Here is a 27,696-nt window from a genome sequence, read left to right on the forward strand (position 1 = left end):
AAACACATAGAAAAATGGATAATAGTCGGTAATAATAAAATAATAAACATTGCTATGTACAATAATTAAGAAATGTATTAATTAAGCGTACAATTTGTTTTGGTTATTGTGATTTGTATCATGTTTTTCTTTTCTATGAAATTATTTTATTTTTGTGTTGATGGTTAGAATTTCAATTGGAATTTGGAGTAGGTACATTGTACGGCAGGTTTTTTGTTGTAATCAATTATTAAAAAGTCAACAATTCGGTATTGTAACATATTAATATCTATTATAATACAATTTTCACCGTAAATTTGGCTGATAGAATACCCTCAACTCTTAAAGATCTAAATGATAATAATATATTACATATTTATTGTGTAGGTAATTTATTTGAATTATACACAGCGTGTATGGTAATATTATAGTGACGATTGACAAAACTCTGAACTGTACGATTATTGTTTATTTTATTAACAAACAACGCAAAACGTGATAAGTATGAAATATGAATTGAGATAGATATATTAATGATCTTGTTGTTTAAAGTACGTAATATTGTAAATATAATTATAAAATTGTTTATTTTAAACAGGTTTAAAATGGTTAAACAGATGATTATAGATTTTTTATATATTGGGCCAAAATCTTAATTTATTTTTATTTTTATAGATCTTGAATAGTTTTGAATATGTATGGAATGTTATTTATTTGTATACATATGCAATATAAATTATTAATCAAATGCATGATATATATAATTTAAACAAATTAGAGTTGAGAGTGTTCGGGTAACACGGCTAGTAGGTACATTGTTAAAATAATGTTCAGATAAAATTTCGATTAAATATTACGCAAAACTCTATTGTCATAATTAATATAATTTATAACACGTTGTAGAATTTTAAATGTTTGGACAACTTACGACTTAGATGTGTAGATTACCATGTACAAGGTAGATATTTTTTATGATATGTATGTGGTATATTGTTCAAGTTAAAAAATAAAATAAACAGCTTAAGTAAATTTAAAAAACGTAAATGTTTATTTATTTGTATTATGGTTGCAGTGAAGTTAAATATTATAATATTACAGTAAGTATATTAACTTAATCTGATATTATGGAGAAAAAGTGCGAAAGTCCACTCCGTTTTACTAGACAATACGAAATAAAAACTAATTATTTTTTTCTTGTCAAAATTATTGTGATTAATTATGCTTACATTCACTGTTCAAAAAAAAAATCTGTTATGTGTAACACACATCAATTATTGATATTTGATATTGTCATTCATACAAATACACAGAGTCATACAGTTTTGTCAAATTTATATAAATAGTGTTACAAGTCGCAAATTGTTTTATATTGTTGTTTAACATAAAACCAGATGTAGCCGATGTAGGTGTATAATAATAAACGTATATATAAGTTTTGATATTGGCAAGTGTGACTAGTTTTTTAGACGCACTAACAAACGATGACAATTTATATCACGAATTGTACTGGGTTATTACATAATAGTGGTTAGTGAAAGTAGAAGTGATCACTTGACTTCCATCATACACCCAACGAGTTTATATTTTTCAATAAAACGATAATTTATAAAGTTCAAATGATTATTATGTCTTATATTTACCGCGGTGCATTATGCTTTTATAACAACATGTGTTGTATCTAATCAATTTTTAGTGTGATAAATTATATTATTATATTAATATTATTATTATTGGGACGGAGTGATAGTGCGTACGGTATAGCGTTGTCCTTAATTTTTACGATGAATTTTTTTTTAAACTTCGGGAGCTACATGTTAAAAAAAATCTAAAAAAAATGTTTGACTAGGAATTAAGTTATTTACCGATGGATATTGAAGAGGCTGTGCGAGTGTTAATGTGTTTGGGTCGGTGCCTGCAACCACTCTGTAGAAACCACCGGCAGCCCTAGCTGCTCTGTCCGCTCCCCTCTATTGAAAACCAAAAAATCTTTTTTTGCCTCAAACCATATATTTTTAAGACCTTTTCTTTTATCTTAAGAAAAAAAACCCTTTGTTGACCGCGTTGTTTAATAATTTATTTTTCAAGCATTCTATGAAAACACTAGTTGAAGCAAACTATTCAACTATGGATTGGTATTTGAAAAAAAAAACAAAGCATTGATTTGTTTTTTTTCTAATTACCTATAAACGCATGACACGATTTACTCAGTTCTATTTACGATCAGCAACAATGCAAACGACTTTTGTTCAATTATGTGAACACATAATAAACGCTAATTAATTAAATTGGTATCGAGGTCGACAAAGGGTTTGGATAACATTTCATTCGACGAGAGCAAACTAAATCATTATGATACAAAATGCCCTAACTATATTACATAATTATGTACACCTCCCCCCGGCGGCCAATCACGATGACCAGAACGATAACCGTATTATATACCTCGCGGTCGTATTACTTTAATATACGTACTGAGTGACTCAGAATGACCGTTTAGTGATATCTGCATAGTATTTTAGTATTTATCACCTCCGATTACTAAATTAATTATTTGTGCAATAGATTTTATATGGGTCAGCATTTTGCAGGTATTATCATTTAATCGATTTTAGTGATTTTATACATTTTTAATAATGCCTTTCACTAATAAGCGCAATAGAAAATATTGAAGTATTGCACTTTCGACATTTTATGATATTGCACTGTTATGTACTAAAAATTACAATATTTTAGGTTTAAATTAACATTTATTTGAAATTCGAATTAATTAAATCATTCATTTTGAAAGATCTTCAAAATAATGAATGCGATTGTATTTATTAGTTTGACTTGCATAGCAATTTATCGTAAGTTCAAATTTCTAAATATTAATTGATCGCTGCTTGCTTTATTAAAATAAATAAATTGATAAATTGTGTACTAATACTGTGTTTTGAAAGTATTATTAAAAAGTTTAAATAAATATTAAATCATTATGAAATTAATAATAGTACATTTGTATGAATAGAATTCAATTAGCTTGATAATAATAATAAAAATAATAATAATAAATAGAATAATTATATTAATCCAAACATTTATTCTACTGTATTTATCTGCGAAGAATTTTTTAGAAAAATTATTCATCATTATTAATATAATTATATACAAACATATAATATATATATATACAAATAAGTGCATGAAAAGTTATGTAACGATATTATAGTAAATTATGATATAATGGTTTAATTTAATATTATAAACTAATATTAAGGTGCTATATACTTTAATGTCAGTGCAAAGAATTTTAATCAAACACTATAAGTTTTTTTTTGTTTTTTATGGCGTTAGAAATTGTTTGTCTTTTCTTTACATTTTTCAATTTTTTAATTCATCATACATCTTTCATATTTATTAGTGATCAATAAAAAGCTTTGTAGTATAGTTTTTCAGACAGGACTAAATGTAAATGATTTTCTTTTGGCCAATCGTAAGGTATATCATTTGAAATTTGTATCCAAAAATCGGTCTACATTTTACTAAAATAACTATACTGCAGCTGAGATTAATAGGGTTAACGCCTTAGAAATGTCAATAAAACATATGGTTCATTGTATAACTCGACCGTAAAACTGTTTCAAGCTTATATTATATTGTAGGTAATGCAATTGACAGGTTTCAAGTAAAAGTTGTCCTATAGGTAGGTATTTAAAACAAATGAAACACAATATCCTATTATTAAAAGTGGGCGTTCGGTTTTTTTTAGAATTCATTAGAATATTGGCCTTGTTAGATGACCAGTGAATGTTCTTCGTAAGTATGATAATAATTGATAATAATAATATATTGGTATATATTATATCCTATGCGGGCACTTATTAGTTATTTCATTAGCGTATGGTCCGCTGTCATTTTTATCACCACGATTTATTGGCAATATTAAATTAGTTTTGTCAATATTATTATCAGCACAATCAAAATTTGAAATCTACAGAACTGAATATAGTAAAACTACCAGAGAAGCATTGGATAATGTTTGCAGAGCAAAACGTTACCGAAACTAACTCGGAGATTTAGTGATAATATTAATAAATTAGGTTAATGTGTGCGGAGCATTCTGTTATTAATAATTTTTGTTCGGAGAATTTGTGCTTTACTGTAATGGTGCGTTTATAGTACATATATATTAGATAGTGTGCCAGTGCGCTACAGCCCATAATTGACCAACCGATACAACGTTTCGTATGATGTTCTATAGATATCTACAGTAGGTATTAATGGGTTGTAAACTTGTAAAATAAGATAATCGTAAGCGTAGGTATCATTGTATTTTAGCATATCATTGTTCATATAATATTATAGTTGGAACGTTTTGGGACTACACAGGATTACATGAAGTGGATTACATAAACATGTATGTGCATGAATGCGAATGATACGATTAGGACGTTATGGCGGAGATTGTAGTCTTAAACGTTTAAGAGCTTAAAACAGTGTGTTGTATTGTATATTATACTAAGCTGTGTGTTACTATTGCGTCCCAAAAATAAATTGATAAGAATCTTAATATTGCGGTTGATGGGTGGAACTCTTTTATTTTTTTTATGTAATTTAATTAAAAATATATTAATTAATATATAATGTGTAAAAATATTTTTTTTATTTGTTCATAAGGATTCGTTACTAGCATCATAGGTACCTCATAAATTTTAATTATGTATTTGAGGATAAGTTGGGAATAAGGGAAAGGTAGGTTAAGTTTTATCATTCGAGGGACGCTAATTTTCGCAGTTAACGAGTTGTATCCAGATAAAATTTCTCGTATACGAGTTGTATCCGAATGATAAAAGTAGGGTGCACGGATTGTGTCTCAATAGTTTTATGAAGTTTTACACAAGTTGTGTGCTGATAAATTTAAATTGATATTTTACATAAGAATAAAATATGTATAAAATTTGTAAAAACGTTATCATTTAAATTTTTGCTAATATGTAAATTATTAAAATTATTTATGTAGTTATTTTTACTTTTTATTTATATTAATTATACCATAGACATATAATTAAACGAAACAACATTGATTATTGTAAGGTTAGGTTAATATTTTTACTATAATAATATGAATTTTTTTTTAAACGAACTTCTCATTTTTCATGTAAAATATAATATATAACATATCTTTAGAATTTTAATAGACAAATTTCTTATTTTGAATTTATAAAAATTGTTTTATTTAAATTTTTGTCTGATATGTAATATTATTAAAATTATTTGTATAGTTATTTTTAATTTTTATTTATTTTAGTTAGACCAAACTTGTGTGTAACGCGAAAAAACTGAGGAACACAATTCATGTAATCCAAAAAAGACTGAGTGACACAATTTGTGTAACCTGAAAGAAACCTAGTGACATATAACAGTATTGGGAAACAATTTGTTTGCAGTCCTAACTTTGTCCAATTCGAGCACTTACTCTTCTGAGTTTTATTGTTATTTATAAAAAAAAATTAAAAAACCATTCTTGCGCGTGGTCAATACATTATAATCGACTTAATTAAGACTTATCAATTCGATGATGTCCCCATTGACCTTACAGGAAATAAGAAACAAGAAAATAAATCAATATGATATATTTGGACGAAATTTCATCGTATTTAAAATAGACAATTGTCAAGTCGTGTCTGAACACTGATTAGGTGCAATAGTTCTCAGCTTTTATCGATTCGGGACGCAAGTAGTAGGTATGGGTACACAGTGTTATATTACCTATAAGTACATTTTATGAGTAATACAAATTTTTTCGTTTTGGGTCGTGTATGAGATGCTATTACAATATACAGTCGAGTATCGATAACTCAAACCTCGATAACTCGAATTTTTTTTTATTCCCTTAGTAATATAATTTATATATAAATTAATATAAATTTGAGTTATATATTTCAAATATATAACTTGAAAACGAATTTTTAAGTTTCAATTTCGAGTTATCACGACTCGACTGTATTAGGTATATAATATAACAGTTGGTCGGGTTTTTGCGGTTCTTCAATGAAATCGAAAAAGAGAAAAAAGTAGGTAACGTACACGTCATATATGTAAAGCAAATCACGTGATATATTAATTACACTCACTCGGATCAGGTCGAATAAAAAGTTGCCAGATCCACCGCCGGCTCCTCCCCGCAGATTGAACAAGAACCGTTTGTTCCTTGGGTCTTCGTCCGCGACTGTCTCGGCCTGGGCGTCGTCGTCGGCGTTAGATGACAAAGCGTTGTCGGACGACACGTCGTTATCTAAAACAAAACATCATACCAGCCCGTTATATTATTATTTTTCTTTCTGCGGACACAGAAGGGATACAATATCTCGTGTAGCCGTCAATGCTCGAGAGCCACGCACCTTTAAGCACACATATTATACCATAATACATGTATTATACATATATACCAACACGGACCGTTTCGATACGCCACCGCCGTACTTTTCGGAGATTTATTTATTATAATACACTTTTTATGAAAATGTTCGCAGGAAAATTCGGCGAGGGCGCGTAACGGAATTACTGTCGTTCCGACGAAGCGCACAAGCGGGCGTAAAGGTATAACGTGATATGTACATCATAATATTATAATATGTATATATTAGCCTGTAGGCGATGATAATAACAATAATAAGGGTGCTATATACATAAAATACTCACAACGTGAGCGCGTGTCGTGTGCAACCGCGGTTGATGGTTTAAGTACGGTACTTATGGTCTTCGGTGTCGGTATTTTGTAAACCAACACGTAATAGGTGCGACAACACTGTGCAGCCTTACGTGTATTTTACACACAGATCGTACGCATAAAGCAACGACGATAAAATATTATATCAATACATTAATTATTATATAATATATATAGATGTTACAAGGGCGCCTGTAGTATATAGTGGAAGAGGGATGATTCGCGGTATTTTGGCAAACATTTCTACCGAATTAATTGGTCCGACCAACTCTGGTATTGGTGACTTACGGACTACGGTTGCAGGCGCCCTTGGACATCATAATATTATTATAATAAATTCAATCAAATGACTCGACGAAGTAGCCAACAGTCATGATTGTGTACAGCCGACTATCTTTAAATCGAACGAAGATTATTAAGAATATTATTCAAGTTATAGCGATAGTTAATAACTGCTCTTAAAACCGTCGTGTACGACGTTTATATGCCAATTCTCTATAGTACTATTCGATTTACCGACGGTCGTCTGTATCATACACTACGTGTTATTGTACATTATCCAGATAAGGAAATATTATTATTTAAAGAACTTTATACATACTATTATTGTTACAATATATAATACTATTATTATCTAAGCATATTTTTTATAGTTAGAAGATTAAACCAAACAAAGAATATGTAAAATAAACAATTTAATGCACTTAAATCTATTTAATATGTATTATAATCAGAAACGGCACATATGTCCAACGATTACACAATACTCGTGTTATATTATATACAAATCTTTTTTGGCCTCACAAAAATTACAAGTGTAAGTTTTAGGTTTACTAATACTATGCATCATATTATACAGGCATAAGATGTGTGGGTGTAAAATAGGGTTTTTTTTATAACTCATTGCAAACGGTAGCTAGTACCAATCGCAACGTTGAATTTTTAAATAAATTCGATCTTCAGCAGTTACACAGCCAGCACATGCAGTGCATACTTAGTATTCGATATACCGTTGTGGTATTGAATAACGTCCGGCTAATTATTGTGTAATTAAATTTGCAAGAAAATCGAACTTAATACCATGCCCGCAGTTACTCTTGAATACGTCATGATTATCAATAATTTCTAATATTACTATATGTACGACTAACAGCGAAGTTAAATCATTTGGCAGCAAATATGTTTACCAACTGATCAAAATTCGTTGGTTGATAAAAAGGAATGTGGGCCGAAGTGTTTTCAATCGGACCGAATTAAATTTAGCTATCTAAATAATAGTGATATTGAAGTGATTTGAATGGTTTAACTTGGACACGACATATCGTATCATAATATCATTATTACTATTACTATCAATTATCATAACTGTGTCGTCTCGCCCAGTCGTGTATACCTTATAATGTATCACAATAGAACACTACTACAGAACACGACTACAGTATTTTGTTCCCGACGAAAACGATACGAATAGAAATTGTTTTACTCCAACGAGTAACTGCGTTTTAGGTTCAATCCAGACAGTGATTTCAACACCAAAAATATATTGTAAGTTTAAAATTAAAAAGTTTTTATAAATAATAAAAATAATAATATAAAGGTACCTACCCCGAAGAAAAACAATAAAATGTATAACTTTTATACTACTATCGGTCTCTTCTGTATACATTAAATTATAATATTACAGTGAAGTATTAGAATATGCGGTATAAAGTATTACTAAACTAACGAGAGTGTAGCCCTTATTCCACGTGCAGTATTAAAAAATAAATGAAAGAAAAAAAGGATATCATACATAAATTAACTTTATTACAATATTAATGTTCACACATAAAAATAAATAGTCAAAAAATAATATACTAATTACCATTCACCTAATTAATTATTGAAATAAATAATAAAAAAAAATAAATTATCAACATTATAATATAATATTTTAATTGTAATATTATACTTATTTCCGTCATATTTTACCAGTGTCTGTGAGCGGTGACCGTTTTTTCGCTGAGCTCGGATTATCCGTCGACACTTCTCTCGCCATCCTCTTCACAATACCGGTGCCGACAGTGTTGTCCGAGTCCGATGGCTATAAAAATTTAACAACAATGATGAAACCATTAGTGAAAATCTTGCCATATCACAAACTATTATCGCATGCAATTATTTAATATTATTGTACATTATTATCATACAATTAACCATAAACCATGCACAAGCATACGAAAAATGTCATGCTAACCAACGTCGGTGACCCTACATATTCAACAGGGGTAAAGATTTACTGTGATCATAATTTATTATTATGGATGTATGATTATTCTGAAATTAAGTTAATTTAATACATATTTTACATTAATTATCACTACTACAAAAGTGATAAATCAAATGAAATACGAAACAAATATTTATACAAATATTATGTGATTCTTTTGTTTAGGTAACACTCATTTTTTCGAAAAACTTGTACTATAACGTTTTTGGATATTTTTTTAGACAAGTATTTTTAGTTGGGTTTAAGCATTCTAAGTTACTACTAAATTAGTAGTGAATTAGTACTGAGTACTAATTGAGTTATTAACTAATTATAACTAAGTAGTATACGTGTTTGAAAATACTATTTTTAGAAAAATTGTCTACTTAATAAGACAAAAAACTAGACTAAGACTAAAAATTTGAAAAGTTAAAAACAATTATTCCAAAAATGTTGAAATAAATAAGTTTACCTTTAACAGAATCTCTTTGAATATAATATCTATTTATTTAACATTCATTTGCTCCCTTCATCCATTAAACCTTGCTAGGAACACAAATTGATAAAATGTATTTGCAAACCGCACTGATATCAGTAGGTTGTAGGTAAATAACCACTAACCATAATATCAATGTGACATCGTCTAGCATTGTACAACGTACAACATACCATGTTTATATAATACCTATCTATATGTTATTATATAAAAGTAAGTATGATAGTGAAAAAATTAATATTATCTAAAGCATACAAAGTAAAAATATAATATTCGCCGAAGACGTTCGCACCATTCCATATGATATTAAAACCTGCAATTAAACCATTAATGAGGTGCAACTCTGTAAACGTTTTTCAGCAAAAACAATTAATGCAACCAACTTTCTACAAAAGCGTTATCCGTAAAATGATAATGATATGGTTAAAAGCGAACGATCGTGTTATACCTACGTCACCGTATATATTAAAACAGCGTTGCGTTTAATTATATATGATATATGCAATATTATTATTTTAATATACGCTAAAATTAATCGTTTCTAAAAAAATTAAGAAATCGATCTTTAGAACTGTTACGTATTATGCCTTATAATGCAGAGCTTAACACGACTATCGATATATCAGTTAAGAACATCTCCCTTGTTGATCGATGACATAATCCAAAATTAAATTTCTTACTGGATACATCGACTCTTCAAAGCTTTTATCCCTAATTTATTTTAATGTATCTATTCGTTCCTTTCGCTAAAGTTTTCCTTTCTTCATGCTAACATGCTCAACTAACTATATATGTTCAACGAACCCTTAAGCGGTTTAATGTGTCTATCTAACGCGAAGACTTAGTTTTCGTTTTAAATTTATATCTACAACTTGTTTATCTTTCTCTTAATGAATTTATGTAATTTACTATTTTTTTGTAATTATGTGATTATTACAAAATAAGTTGTACTACACCATAATATGTTATCCAAAGACCTTGCTCGCATATAAAATAAATAAATTTAATATTATTCATATACTATGAAATTTGCATGTTTTCACGATAGTGTACGTGCATAATGTTTTACTAGTGAAATAGGTATCAATACATTGTATTAGACTACGTTTCACTTCGACGGAGATGCGACCGTCAGTGTTTAATAATAATAATATTGTTAATCGTTTCAAAACGGTTTAGAACTATTACTGATTTTAATAATTAATTAACGACCTTTAAACGCATAGACTATGAAAAAAGCAAATTTTCACAAGCTATATTATAATAACTACTACTGCGGGATCAAAAACAATACAATACATTATACTATTATTACACAAAAAGCAAATTAAAATAATAACAACAACAACAACAACAATAATGATGTCACAACTATATATAATACAAACACCGATAATATAATAAGAATACCGATCATGTTGGCGAAACGAAAGCTGATAATAGTTATTACTGATTAGACGTATCGTCAAATTTATAGAAAATGGATGAAAATAATTATGTTTTTTACGCAATGATGATATAATTATATAATGATACGTGATAACAATCGTAGTTCTATCTCAATTGGTACAATTTTTTTCGTTCTAAAACAATTTTTTTTCCGTTGCCGCCGTAAACGATTACACTGTATATCTGTATGTATATATTACGGCAAACCACGATGGTCATTATTATTATAGTTGCTATTTTCTATATCGATATTGGCGATATTGCCTTTAAATAATTCAAAAAACAATTTTTTAGAAAAATAAGAACCAACTATAAAAACTGCTTTAATGATACCTTTGCTGTTCTATTGTTTATTATTATTACCTATTGTCCGGTAAATGGCAATTACATTATGTCTACACAGGGCATGGTCTTAGATATATAAATGTAATTGTGATACAGTGAAATTATTTTTTAATGTGAACGATCGACAATATCGTTACAAATACATAATTTTATTTTATAAAATAATGATAATTTTTAACTTCTTACTATTTTATATTTTTTATAATCTATATTTCGTGTTATGCTCCATGATTTGTACAAATAAAATCGATTATTGATTTACAAATGGTAAAACAAATAATTTTTATTTTAAATTCTAAACGATATTGATTTAAAATGTTGATTTAGGTATATTAAACATTATTTTTCATATGATTCTAATTTATGAGAACTTGAAATCAAAATTATAGATTGATAATCGAAAATAAAAGGATACTTAATTTTCTTTTTTGATTTGTATGTATGCTATATTTGACATCAATGAGCTGTACAATTGTGTTGTTCGAATAACTTAAAATATCACATTTAATTTAACAGTTATTTATAGGCAATAATTTAAACTTGCCCTCGTCCGTTGTATATTACAAGTGAAAATCGATTAAAAATATTGCAGCTCCATCCAAATATGGCGTATAGGTATAGCATACCTATGGTTATGGTTATGTACCATAACCATTGATCATAGGTATATCTACGTGCATATCGATAGTGTTAAAAATGGAATTTGTTTCCAAGACGTGTCCAGGCAAGTATACAACGTCCTCGGCCTCATAAAAATGAAAATATCGATCGGTATATTATCGTATTAAGTCATTCGGCACATGTATTTAACAGTGCCTTTAAACATTTGGACGTGCACGAACTTAACACTAATCAGTTATCATAATATCATTATAAATTATAATATACATATATTTACGCATGGCTCCAATTAGTGCTGGATTTAAGTCTCGGAAGGTCGACTATTAATATTTTGTTGTCCCTTAAAAAATGTTTCTATTTATAAGTCATTTAAATCAGTATAAAATAAACGGGAGCGGATAATTTCTTAAAATATTTCTCAATCATTATTCAATAATCTTAATGATAAAAAATTTTACAAAGTTAAAAAATCTAGAACATCAATCTAAGGCCCTCAAAACAAACTCGACCTCGTGGCTCTGATGCATTGCAATCCCTGCACTCCCCCCCCAAACTAAATCCAGCACTACCGCCATCATCAATACGCCTATTGATTGTTGTTGTTTTAACTAGCATATTATATTATATGTGTTATAATATTATGAGTGTTATCATGTCTAAGAATATTAATACGAAAACGTTCTTAAAATAATGATGATGATGATAATAATAATAATATATTGTACTGCGGGTTATAACATGCACCGACATGGGCCGTCCTCGGGATTCTCGGGATTCTCGGGATTTACCATTTGAGTGGTTGGCGAGCTGGTCGTGATTGCGTTGGCGGTGGTGGTCGCAGCTGCGGCAACAGCGGCGGCTACGGTGGTAGTGACTGATCCGGCGGCCGGTGCGGCGTTGGTGACCGGGACGGCTGCGGTTGCTGCGACGGTGGTGGTTTCCGGGGCTGAGGTGGTTGCCGGGGGGGCGGTGGTTGCTGGGGCGACTGTGGTGACCGCCACTTCGGCGGTTGAGTCGGCCGCCGCGGCCGAGTCCACGGACGCGGCCGAGTCCACGGACGCGGCCGGCGCGGAGTCTGTGACGGTCGCCTCGGACGACGCCGGTTCCAATATTCTTAAGGCCAACGCGTCAGCGTCCGATGCCGGTGTGGACGACGTGTCAGCCGCCGGCACGTTCGTTTGAGATTCTTCTTCTTCGTCGTCCGTGGACGGCGGGAACGTGGGCAATGTGATCGATATCCGCCGGCCGCCATTGCCTCCTGAATCACCACCTGTTCCGGCAGCTGCGGTGCCGCCCGCGGCGCCACCAGCGTTACCGCCCCGGAGTACCAATCGGCCGATCACGCGGAATACGAATCGCGTGATTTGTTGGATCTTTCGGTCGACTATCTAGAAAAACAGGTGCACCCCAAACACACGTATACACTAGGGTGATCCTTAAGTAATGGAAGTAGAAAATAACTAATATACTATATATATTATATACTAAAGAGTTTCGTCATTAGTCTTGTCAGTCTTGTCAGTCTGTAGGTTTTTTTCATTTATCTGTGCGTTAGTGCGTGTATTGTGTATGATGATGCCTAACCCACCTACCTCTGAGTTCAATAACTATATTAGTGTAATATGGTATTATATATGTATGTCGCAAATCATCATTAGGTACAAACGTAAAATATATTAAAGCGGCCGAAAAATGAACTATTGTAGCACGTGGCACAGGCTTAACCACGCCACGGGATCGGTGATTCATCTCACCCGACTGATTTCGGAGTTTGTCATTTGTGTGAGATTAATCCTTTAGGTAAAATCATGGAATATTATCTGAATATAACATAAAAATTTTTGTATGTTGTCGTTTTATAAATGATAATACATAACAATAAAAAAAAGTAAATCAATTATGTTAATTTTAAATTTTAAACATTTCAATCAAATGTTTTGATATATAAATGCAAACGATAGGTGTTTTGTTGATCATCACTACCACTCTTCTTTCCTAAATCACCCAAATTTGCTTGTAGATATGTTAGCTATAAGAATTATATTTTAGAATTTTTGTCGTTTTTAAAGATAATAGTATCTTATTTAAGTAAAATTGTATAGATGAAGTGTCACTAATGAGTCAATACTTTTCACGAGATTACAATATCTAAAAATTGAACTATTTATGAAATACTACGATTATTGTAGAAAATATTGTATAGATCGTCTATAAAAATTAAAAATAATAGTAAAACAAAGAGTCTTATCTTTTTGGATGAAAAAAAAAACAATATTTCTAAAAACGTTAAATTTTTTCAAAAATATGAGTTATTTAATTTCAAAAACGCATTGTAATAAATCGAAAAACTGAATGGTTGCAGTACGTTATAAAACTCACTCTGTATATTATTATGTTGAAGCCCTGCAGGTATAATACAAAGTCGTCGTCGCGCTGAAGTACTTGTGTGTATATTATTGTAATATATAATATGTTGAATGGATACACGATCGTTTAAGTAGAGTTCAAGTGGACACGCGCAACAATGCTTATTATTCTTCATAACCTTTGTAATACGCGTAACACGGAAAGATATTGCAATTATATTATATAAATGTTACCCCTGTTATCATTGACTATGCATCCCTATATGTATAATAAATCCTATTACTTGGCCTCATTTGCATAAGCCTCTAGAACGGTCAATACAGTGAATATTTAAATTGTTTGTATACGAAATGTATAATATGTAGTATCATCGTATATATGTGATTGTCCGTTTACGACGTTTTACTATGAAGCTTTGATGAATGTTATACCAATATTATATGTATTGATAACCAATAAACAAAAATGATATAAAACGAAAATAGTACTATTTATTTTTAACAAATTTAATCAAATGTTTATTAATACGTAATAATACAAATTTCGAGTTTTAAAAAGTGTTAACCGCTATAAGTCGTACACAATATAAGTTATATTAATACTATTAAGGACCATAGTTCATAAACTATAAAGTATTAAACCTCTTTGTAATTAAATAACAAATATGAAAAAAAATAATCGTTATATAATAGCAAATATTATGGCGTTGGAGGAAGAGACTGCAGCTTATATAGCCATCACTTCTCAGTTCAAAAATCAGTAATAAAAAACAATTTAGCTAATATTTTTTGAAAATGGTGGTCAAACGGAGGTCATCTTGTCATTATTATATAGGTATCTAACCAAATATAATTAATGTTGGACCTAGTTTACCCTTCAAATTTATTAAACGCCAATCACAGTACCAGTCCGACGTCGAACGTTTTGAATTTTGCACTCATATTGACTTAAGTAGTAATTAAGAGTTATAATATTATTATTATATATTTTCAAATGATTATAATGATAATAGGTAATATATTATTTATTATTTAATATTCGTATACAAATTTAAATATCCAAGAAGAAAAAACCTTCACACAAGATTACAATCGTTGTGTTTCTCTTCTATATACTTACTCGACAATATAAGCTTATTCGTTCCAATTAATAACTGTATAATAAAATATAGGTTTCTCATACATTATTATTATTATTAGTTATTACCATGTTACGCGTATGCAAAGACAATGAATTACGTGAACGCTATTACGCCATCTTAATCCGTATGTGTACTGCAGCAATAATATTTATTATTTTAATAATTCTCCAACTATAAAAGCATAAAATATAGTTTAAAAAACTTGACATCAGAACTTCGTCGTTGTATAATAATTATTAATGTAAAAACATAATTATTATATGCATGTGATATTAACAAAACTTGTTTCAGACAGATAGTCAAAATTATGTTGATATTAAAGGCAATTATTCGAATTCGAATAATAAACAAATAAATCTACGGAAATGTATAAATGTGGTGAACAACTCAGAACAAGTATAATATAATATTATACAGCGATTATCTCATCACTCTGTCACAGTTATTTTTTTAGTAAATGTATGTGTTTATGTTTTACATAATTTGAAATTTTATATTATTTATTTTACGATATAAGGGGCATTAAAAAAATTGTTTAAGTTTCTTACTTTTTTATATTTTTGATTAAACAAGTAAAAAATTACTATGTATAATGAGTGATTAGAGAATCAAACTTGTATACATCGGGCACATATAAAACATCAAAGGAAAAATATATGTACTTACTCTTAGAATACTGCAGCAAAATGGGTATTTTACCTATACGTGTATAGAAAGTCGACGTCTAGTCAGAGTTGTAGTAGAGTACTATCCGCAATGACTGTTGGTTAATCGTTTTTATTTTATAGATACATAATATTATATTATAGACGTAATAGAAATATTTTCTCCGACATCGTCACATAAATGATCGTTGTTATCAGAGACTACTATTATAGCAACGTTGTCTGAGACGTTTTCGGCAACAAGTTGTATAAGTAGTACGGTTAAGTTGTTGGACAGGTATATTATTTTACCTATTTGCCCTATTATTGTTTGTTTTGCCTACTTAGTATAATACTATTATATTATACACTCGTGGATAATACATCCAACAAAACCGCTGAAATGTATTGTGTCATCACTCATCATTGTCGTTAGTAAAAAATAAGAAGTTTTCATATTGCAAGTCACCTTACTAATTGTGTGTGTGCGCACGCGCGTATTACGGTTATAAAATATTTCCATATTTTTTTATTTATTTATTGTTATGATCGTTGTCGTTGAAATATTTTGTATTTTATTAGGTAATAAATTTACTATTATATACTTTCTAAACTTTTCAATGACTCGAACGAATGAAACCATTAACAATAAACATAATACCGAAAATATATTTCATACATGCGTCTCGAAAAGAAAGAAGGATTTTGTGTTTTTTTTTTCATATACCTACTCAACTTTTCTTAAAATTAATTCAATTGATAGGTATATGCTGGGAATTCAAGTAGGTTAGGTTGTTGTTATTATTTTTTAATCAATTCGTTTAATGATAAGGTCAGAAAACAAATTATTGAGTGACTATTGAAAAATCTAAAAGTATAACGAAATATTATAAACCTATATATACAACTCATTAAACGATACAATTATACGTTTATAATAACTGTTTTTAATTTGAAATAGTGAAATAGGTTAAGAAACAGTAGACTTTTTTTTTATTAAACGAATAGCTCAACAACAGTTGACTGTTGGACGCTAAATAATATAATATACTGATTTTAATCACTTTTGCCTTTTATGATTATAAGAGGTAAGTAGCAAACTTTTTTTTAATGTCATGGCTGTTCTTTAGAAATTAACACAGTACCCATATATATTATTATTATTATTATAATGTTCCATACACAGTTACATAAACTAAACTGGCTTCTGGTCATGTTCTTTTTAACAGATTTCAAAATGAAGTATTATTTGTCCTTGTCGTTGTTGTTATTACCGATATCTTAATATTGAATCAGAATAGCTGATCATAAAAAAAGACAAATAGTTATTATAACGGTTTAACGTGCGATTGACTAATACGGCACTTAGACGCTTCGTGGTTAGCCGGTATCCCAAATACGATATAAAATAAAAGAACAGATTTTATAAACGATACTTTGTTGTTATTCTATTTTTTTTTTTTTTAACAGTGGAGAAAATACGTCTACCGTTCGGAAGAAATAGTTTGTTATTGTCTTTAGCGTTAATTTAATTACGACAGCAGTTGTGCATGAATTTTTGTGCGTATTATTAATTTCTGTTCCGTGAAAATTGCATTTAAAAGTGTTCAAAGCGTAAAGCGGGCATTTTTAACGTTATTGTATCCGATAAGTTATCAAGTTCAATGCGCAATGCGTGTTATATATGGTATAGTAATATGTATATGTGTGCTTAACGAACTAACACGTGAGCTTTGTGCATTTGTTGAACAGTACAGTCACGTAATAATAACTACAAGTAGGTACCTACCTCAAATAAAAAAGTTTAACGAAATCTATGTGATTATAGAATATTAACATATACTTCACGCCTATTGTTCAGGGGGAATTCGAAGTATTCGTCAAATGATCGCATTGTTACTGTTTTAAATCATTATTATATTTTGCGTATAATCCATGCGTGTAGGAGGTAGCTAATAGGAAGGTATAAGTAGACACTTAGTAGTTACCTAGTAACTATACAAACATAGCGATCCATGAGAGTGAATTAATTTCTATGTCCGAATCGCTAAAGCAAATTATAGTAGGTTTGCATGACTGCATAATATGTGTATAATAGTTATTTACATAACCACTAAGCGTACCTATGTCGTAAGAGTATTAAAAAAAAAAAAAAATCGCATGTCCAGGTGTACGCCATATACTGGTTTTGGCTTAAAATGTAGTTGTCCTTTAACGAGAACACTCGATTATCTGCCTAACGATATAACCCACGAAAATGTTTTCTTGTCTACAGTTTAAATGTAACGGACGAAACGGTAATATTAAAATTTATAGTATTAATTATTATACTCGACATGCTGTAACACTCGTTTGTTCATTTGTAATCGGTTTTTATTGATTCGTCCATAATCTTACGATCGCCGTTCGTTAATCTCACCGAATAGTTATCGACGTGTGTTGGTTCTACGCTATTCCGGTTTCCCTTACGAATGTCTAACTTAACAAACAATATTGACATGATTTGTTCTCAAACGTATATGCATTTCTCAAAACACGTTTTGTGCTATAGATAAAAATATAAATTATGCTCAATATAAGCTTAAAAAAAAATAATATTAATTTTTTAATATGGCCGATACGTTTGAGGATACATGTAATAATGAAATACTGTAATGAAATACTCGAAATATTGAGCGCAGCCCGTTAAAGCGAATCGTCCTATCTATAAGATGGAATATGAACATATGTAGAGAACGAATATAATTATTTTATTATTTAAATATAATATAAACTGAAAATGTAACTATTCAACATAGTTCTGAATAAATAGGTCACGACGTGTTATGATATAACATCTACGTTTGATATTTTAATTTAATTACCGCAACGTTTGATACTTCGTCATTAATTAATTTGTTCAAACATTAATAACCTACATTTTCTATAACGAAATAACATCATATAATGTGCCCGTAGTATACAATGCCTGCTCTGGTAAATCCGGTACTGTAAAAGCTACACGAACGACAGATACGCTCTAGAGAATTTGTCAGCATTTCACATTGAGATAATAATAATAAAAAAAAATGCATACAATTATTCCTTAACTGTCTGCGTATTGGTTGAATCACCGAGTTATTTATTATCCATGAAAATACGGGATACATTATCAAAAACTCACTTTTGGTAGGTACCTGTTGTCTTTTATTTAACGTCGATTTATTATATAATAATTATCAGAACGATTGATAGCGCATAAGAGAGTGATTGTTATTGAGTTTGTTATAGGTTGATTTATACTATATCATAGTGTAAAGAGTGTTGAATTTTACCTGAGATAGATTTGGAAACAGCTGCCTTAAGAAGCCGATTGTCCTTTTGTCTCTGACATTCTTATGACTAGATGAGTCTTCTGCTTCAACAGATAAAAATGCTTCTGATTCCTGTATGGGAAACAAATTATTTAAAAGATAACACATGAGTATTTTTCATAAAAAATTCAATTTAAAATAATTCTTTAATTATTATTATTACACATGGCAGTTATAATAGGTTCCCAATATTATACCTAATACGTACTCTATAAGTATAATGTAATAATATTTTATGTTGCAATTTAAATTTTTCTTGCCTATCACAAGTTTAAAATAATGATATATGAACAATATATGACGCGGGTAAGTTTTATATCTTGTCAATTATGTATCCAATTTTAAATTATATAGATCATAATAAGACAAGCAATTGGGTAAACGTTATGTTATTATAATTTATGTTAGATCGATATATAATATGTTGTGTATGCCTACAAGCTATACACGCTGGGCGCTGGCACACAGCTACAGAGTATTATAAGATAGATTATACGGTAATTATTTGTAGGTGTATAAACTATTGTGAAATACTAATGCTATATCGATCAACCGTCGAGGGTAATTAAAATCAAATTGGCCTTAATCATCTGTACACTCAAATCTCAATTAAGCGTTAGCCGAAAACATAATACCTATATGTACGGTTTTATTTATAAACAGGTATGTTAAAAAATTATTGTAAACAAGCGATATTTAATTTTAATTTTAGAACGTGCCAATTTCTAGTGTGCTGTTAGCAGCAATTTGGTTATCTATAAAAACTGTTATCGGTTGATTTTAAACATCAATGGGAACATCTCTATTTGACGTTATTCTTTCCTGTGACACACTAAACAATATTATGATACACATTAATCATATTTAATACCTGCCTCCTACTCGTAATAAGACTCTGAAATGAAAGTGCACATAACAAAAAATTATAATTTAGTTCCTCAATGTTAATGTTAAGATTGTTCTAGCTAAACACACTTTTATAAGACATAATTATTTAATTTTTATTTACTTTCTGTTTACTGTTTATAGAATTATTGTATAACACTTGGGTGTATAAGCATTAGTTAAGCGAATATCTAAGATAATTTACAATGATTACTTTGTACCTATACCCTATGTCCTATATAGTATATATGATATTTTGTTTATGTCCTATTATGAAATTTCAATTTAGTTAGTTTATTTTTCAGTGTTTAAATTTATACTTATACTATTAAAAAATAATTAATTACTACAATTAATAGTAATATAATGTATTCACTAAAACCGTACGTGTATATTTAAATCATATTCGAATATGTGTTTATAAGTAGGTAATTTGCTGAGAACCATTGTAATTTTTTTCCCTATTAGATATATTGCCATTATCCCAAGAGTTTTATACATCATATAACTCAAATTACAGTACGTATTATGTAATTCAACTAAACATTTTAATTTAAAGATTTATGATTTATTCAAGATTAAGTATATTTAACGGAATGGTTGATTTAAAATGTATCTACTTAATTATGTACGTATCGATTTACTGTAGAAAAAATTAAAATTAAAATTATAAATAAAATATTATAAAATCAAATTTTTTGATTTAAAAATGTAGAACTGTAATGGATTTTATTCTTCTCAATTACAAATTCCGAATAAGCCCAACATTTTTAAATTCTCTTATACATATATATACATACGTACATACGTTTTATTTTTATGATATATTTAATGTGAAACTAAATTAATTAATGCCTAATCGTTGTAGTGTAAATATACAAATATAGTGTTTATAAATAATATAGCCATATTATAATCGTTTTTAATCTTATAGTTTAATAATAAATTGTAATAGTTTAAAATATATTTTATTTTTGTGTATCCTTATGCATTTTTTAGTTATTTATCTAGAGTTTTAAACTATATTATATTTCCATACTGCATCGTTTGCATTTTTTATTCTAATAAATAAAAACGATAAAAAATTTATATGGTGTTATTTTGTAAAACTAATTTTATTTACATGATTATAATTTTCCATCAAGAAAATATTATTATGTTCTTTAAGTTTAGATACGTTTTTTCTGCAGTGCCCAAATACAGCGAACAGTATTACGGTGGCTACATTCAGACCAATAGTTGTGTACACTTGTGTCTGTACACTGCACGGAAAACGTACATTTTTAAATACTAACATATTATGTTTGATTTCCATTATTCAATGACATTTTGATTAATTGGAAATGTTATTTTTATATATAGATGTTTTACGGCTCTACCAGATCTATCTACAAATTAATATTATCTACAATATAAATAAACACTATATACAATAATATTATGTCTATTGTACATTCATACCGCCATGTTACAATATATCAATAATATAACATATTATTATTTTTAAATGATTTTTGATTTTGTTACATAAAATAAATATATAAATCAATCAAAAGAAAGATTTAATTAAAAAAAAAATTTTAAAAATACCGTTTAATAAAAAATAATTCAGCGTACTGTACTTTGTAAAAATGTACAAGTTTTGTTTTTAAATACAAGTAATACAAGCAGTACACTTCTGATTATTATTATAAAATTATGCATGCATGTTCGATACATCGTATACCTATATAAATATTTCTGAATATTAAAAATATAACATACGAAATAAACGTGAAATAATGCTCAAGACATGTCATTCGAAAGTTAAATTAAAATTCAACCGAGGGTATCATAATGGTCCTTGAGACTCTCGTTACATTTAAATTCAACTATGACGTTAGAATAAATATTTAATTTTGTGATCTAACCGCGTGTGGCACTTTACCATTATTACCACTTCGCGTTTCGTATTATACAATGTTATTGTCGAATACATTAATTGATCGGTGATGAGTATTTAGCGATTTTTTTTTACCCAATAGAATGTATTAATCACGGATGGGTATTCGTTCCATGTACTTACGTGTTTCGTTTACGAAACAATCATTCATCTTTGTTTACGTATACATAGGTATACTTTTTATATTCATTATTAAATATTAAACCGTGAAAAGTTATAAAATTATAAACAGGTACGTCCATTGTTCTAAGACACGAAATTCATTACAGTGGACATACGTAATACACGTAATCTAATATTAACAATAATACTATTATGTTGGGTTAGTGTCAAAAAATTAAAAATGTTAGTTACACACTTACATTGAACAATAATATACAAAAGGACGGTGTGCAAACGATAAGGTATGACGACGTTAAGGTTTATTTGTTATTTTTGTTTCTTTTTTAAAAACGTTGTGTTTTGCGTGTAACACTCCTCTGCAACACAATGCTATCTATGCCTGTCTATATTACATATTTAATATATAAATGTAAGTATTTTTTCTATAGTTGCGATTCACTTATTCTAGTATTTAGGTTGATACCGAGTAAGGCGTATCATCCAATAGCATCCTATATACTTGAAATTCGAACGGACTTGTTTAATACACCATATTATTATCGATATTATGACCGTACGACAACTATTTCATCATAATTCACAATAATTATTAACGTTTAGAGTCGCAAAAATCCATTTCGCTTGGTGATATCGTTTAATGTATATATACGGCGTGTGTAAGTGTATCGTCTGTTATATCGACATATCGTGAAGTTATGCGCTTTGCAATTGCTGGGCATGCCACGTAGATCCCATGACCTAATATTATAATATTGACGTGTCGGACGAGCACTCGTCATCAGAATTTTTTTCAGAACTCATTCCGACGGTCGACCGTCAGTATATTAACCAATCGCCAATAATGAATCAATCGATATACCTACCTATATGTATACTAAGATGTTACAACTTACGTAAATATATATGACGTCGAACGCGAGACGACAGTGATTTCAACCATCAGTCGATACATATGAGTATCTTCGACAATATGTGTTGTTCTGCAGCAGTTTTACAGTAATGTCATATCATCGTATTCGTTTCGTATACAGGAGTATATTAAAAATTAAAATATTTATGAGCTACAAAAAAAATCAATGTTTTAATAATTGTATTATGATATTTTATTTTATACGACCCGCACCGTATAAATACCGTCTATTAACCAGTAGCGGTCGCCTAGCCGAAAACCGGTCAAAATGTATACCTCAACGGAATATTGTAAAGATATTGACGAGGTATCGCGTGGAAGACCGACATTTTGTCGTGTTTGTCGAAGTCCACAGTGGTACGCAGTAAAAAAAAAAGAACCACGACGACACTGCAGCTTTCACTTTCATCAGGCTTACTCGGAAACCGTTTACTCGCTCACCACTGACCACGGTTGCGGTATACCTTTATACCTATATTTACCATCATTTTGGTAATACGATACCACATTATACCGTTGTATAATCTACCCGAAGATGGCGATAATAAATTCCCGGCTCGATGTATCGCTGTGTTGGTATTGTTGCAAATTGAAACCACCCCGCCAAGTGTATAATACTTTATTGTGCGTCATTTTGTCGCGAGGGCGGAAACGTGCCTGTACTTTGCCAACGCACGTGAACTACATACATTTCGATAAACGCCGAGAGCGTGGGCTCGCGTATGAATTGCATATTATTTTATAATATATAACATGTAATATTATTACAAGAAAAAAAAAAAACGACGCGAGCCAACACAACTATACGATATTTATATGCAGTACGCGCCCGACGCGGCGGCGCGCTGTACCCGCGTATTATGTTCTGCTACGTCGTCGGCGACTCGGCTGTAAAAAGTAGGTACAGCGAAATTTTACATAAATATTCTACGATTATATTATTACTATTATTACTATCATTATTATGTAACACACGTGACTGTGTGCGCGCGCGCGCGTGTCGTGTGATATAGTTAATAATATGATAATTTTTTACGTATTACTATACTAACTGTAGTTGTACGGATAACGACGGTTTCATCGAGACGCGAACTCGCTGCAGTGGTGTCGTAATAACATAGGTAATATTAATATTATAGAAAGGGTGCAATACTGAGTACAATATACTATACATAATTTGTACGTGTATACGGGTACTTGCCTACTTTAAGCACGCTTGAAAAAACTTAAGCAAATTGCAAATAATGAATTTTAATTGCCGATTTGTTTGTATTATCTTTACATGTTGTATGGTAATGGAAGTTTATTTTTACTGGCCATTTTAATGACCCGGTCGCATACACATGCACACCAGTGTATCTGGTATTGGAAATCGTTTATGCGTGTTTGTGCGATACTCGCTATAATTATAATACAACGATATTACCTACAATAATGGGATATTCGCGACGCCTATAGTACGTAATGTTCATCAATAGGAAATTTAATTAAAAAAATATCATTAAGCGTATAAACATTTCCGAGTACATGTCTAGCTGTATTGTAGCCGTATCTATAAGACACAGATACAGTAATAATTTATATGTAGTAATTGAAAAAGTAATAACATGATGAAGATGATGATGATGATTGTATACTTTCAAAGAATAAAATACGATTGGACGTCGATTGATAAGAAAAATAACTGCAATGATTATAAATATACCAATAGCAGTGCGTTTTAAAATGGTTTAATACATTATATTATGAAATTGGTCGTCGCGAGCATGTAGAATGCCGATGATGGAAGCAAATAAGAGTAAATAGAGAAAACAATTGAATCAATTTACCTATTAATATTATACCTATTTTTTTTTTACTTATTGTGACTGATTTTAATTACTCCGAACCGTCGTGACTCTTAAAATATTGTTTCTAGGAGATCAAAACCTAATAAACGGTTATGTGTATATTATTAACTTAAAAAGTTACTACATAGCTGCCCATAGGTATGTATTTCATAAATCCGGTTTTTTACATGCAACCAGCGTCGTACAGAAAAATAGCTGTCCAATGTTCATTGGATCATATCGGGTATAGGTTAGTTATTATTATGAATTACTTATATTTTGTGATATACATTTTGTGATCTGATTATATATATACTTATATAGGTGATAGCCAATAGGTAAGTAATAGATATAGGTACATTGGTTTTTGATAATCATATTCTATAATAATTATATATCGATTATACATTGATGATTGTATATTTTACATACTGAAAATGGCGGTGACGCGTCAAAACACTAATTTTTGTAAAACGACCGGTAATCATCATCGTCATCATCATTACGAAATATATAAGATAAGACACGCGTAATAAATAATATAATAATAATATTATACGTCGCGTTACAGCTGTCACCAGAGAGCTGTGCGCAATGGCACTGTGATGAGAATTATAATAACATAATAATTTTATAATTATGTCTGGTTACAATAATACCTAATTACTCACTTTAGCAACATTATGTGTATACTTATTTATTATAGGTAACTGTCATGAATCATGACAATAATAATTAAAACACACGCAATTATATACATTGTGTTTGGTATTATTCTAAGTATGCATACCTTAACATTTAAGTCATCATTTTATTGTGGATGAGATAATACTGTATATACAATATATATATAATAAAATATAAAAATAATGAAAGTAGCTGTAGTTTAAATAAGTTTCGAAAAATGTAATGCCCAGATTGCCTTGGGTTGTGCGGTAATCCGTCAGACTCGCGTACACAGTTTGTCCTCGATGCGGGGCCAATACATGTTAACACTTGTATAATATATAGGTAATATTATATTATTTCACATTAAATAAAATATTTTAAACGTTTATCATAATCCCCGGCGAGTATAAGTGTTATACGCATGTGTTTATAGTTAGTGCTAAATATCGTATAGAGATTATCAAAAATAAGACAAACAAAGCTTCTTACAATATACTGAAGCCTATATATTATGAGAATGATTATTGTTTTTACTAATTTTTATCAATTTATTATCAAATTTTACCTTTTCAATCATGGAATCTATCGACTTGATACTGGAGCTTGCGGGATGGCAATCAGCTAACTGATACCACGTTATGAACAAAACCAAACACATGTATTTAAACATCATTTTGAATACCGGTCTGAAAAAAAAAATAAATAAAGAATTTAAAACTTAAAATTGTTTACGGAAACAGTTAGATAATTTTAATTTGCATCCCATTTTGTTGACGTTTTTATTGTTTGTGTTTTTATACTATAATAAGCTGCGTTTGCATACATTAAAATGTCACAACTGAGGCATCATTTCCATTTCCATTTAAAATCAAGGCCTTCGCTGTCGTATTAAAATAAAAAAATATACATATAACAATTACAATTTAAAAAAAACCGCTCAATATATTCCGTGAAAGTAATGTATTGCAAGTAAAGATCACTCGTATATTGTAGCGTTGATCGCAGTGAGACTACATACCATGAAGTTAAATGTTGATTTCGTGTATACTATAAACATATTACTGATGCACAAATATATTATTTGATTGTTGGAGTTTTTGGCTTGTTTTTTTTTTTATTGGTAATCGTTGTCTGGTTTAATAAAATCGGTAAATTTTGTGTAATCAAAAACACCCGATAATATTATGACCTACCTATACCATTTTAAAAACAATATTATTGAAAAAAAACTTATAATAACAGATGTTAAGTGAGAATAACATGGTTTTTTTTCAGAGAAAAACCGGTAAAATCCTTACTTTTAAAGTCATCGAATAATTTTACGAAACAATTGCTTCATAGCGACAATATTATGTATTAAGTATACGCGACGAGGTCACGCGCACTGTATAAAACGCAATGGTAGGTATTATAGAGATATATAATAATAATAGTTAATACTATAAAAATATATTAGATATAGATATTCTATAAACAGTCATTATATTACGAGTGCTTATATATCTACGAAACAACTCGTTAATATTTTAATATTTATGCGGTTTTCGCGACGAATTGACGATGCACTACGTTTGTATACACAACTATTATAGCTGGGTAACCGCAACAGTGGCACGTTAGAGAGGTATCGTACATTTTCGGTCGACAATAGTTTAGATGTGTCATGATGAATTCATGGGCTGATAAAGGGACTCACATCAGTTCTATAATAGCATATATACTGATGTTTATTACCGTGGTTTGATTTTGCGAAAACCAAAAAAAGTTCTCGTGTTTATTGTTTTTTTTTAAGAGAGTCGGTCGATTTTAGTAAAGCCCAATTATTGTATTAGTAAGTACCTATAAAATGTAATATGTATACTTGATATATTACAATTTTTTATGTGAGTCTGCGGGGCGCTTTTAATAATACGAGTATGATTGTCCAAACACGATAACAGCAATATGACGTGTCTATATTAGAATCGCGTACGATTAGTAGCTGGT

General features: G+C 29.7%; 1 protein-coding gene across 2 annotated transcripts in view; it reads right to left on the reverse strand.

The window, feature by feature from the left end:
- Nucleotides 1–27,696, reverse strand: part of LOC113559793 (uncharacterized transmembrane protein DDB_G0289901-like) — a 35,586-nt gene that overhangs the window by 1,950 nt on the left and 5,940 nt on the right. The window contains exons 2-7 of one of the 2 annotated variants that reach the window (XM_026965549.1): nucleotides 26,276–26,396; nucleotides 19,314–19,424; nucleotides 12,636–13,235; nucleotides 8,660–8,771; nucleotides 6,093–6,253; nucleotides 1,842–1,946 (exon numbers count right to left, since the gene is read on the reverse strand). In XM_026965549.1, coding sequence (XP_026821350.1) covers nucleotides 1,842–1,946; nucleotides 6,093–6,253; nucleotides 8,660–8,771; nucleotides 12,636–13,235; nucleotides 19,314–19,424; nucleotides 26,276–26,383 — 1,197 coding nt within the window. In that variant the 5' untranslated portion in view covers nucleotides 26,384–26,396. The remainder of the gene's footprint in view (nucleotides 1–1,841; nucleotides 1,947–6,092; nucleotides 6,254–8,659; nucleotides 8,772–12,635; nucleotides 13,236–19,313; nucleotides 19,425–26,275; nucleotides 26,397–27,696) is intronic. The other variant, XM_026965550.1, reaches the window with a different exon arrangement.

The sequence above is a fragment of the Rhopalosiphum maidis genome, chromosome 3 (assembly GCF_003676215.2).
Source record: "Rhopalosiphum maidis isolate BTI-1 chromosome 3, ASM367621v3, whole genome shotgun sequence".
NCBI classification, from domain to species: Eukaryota; Metazoa; Arthropoda; class Insecta; order Hemiptera; family Aphididae; genus Rhopalosiphum; species Rhopalosiphum maidis.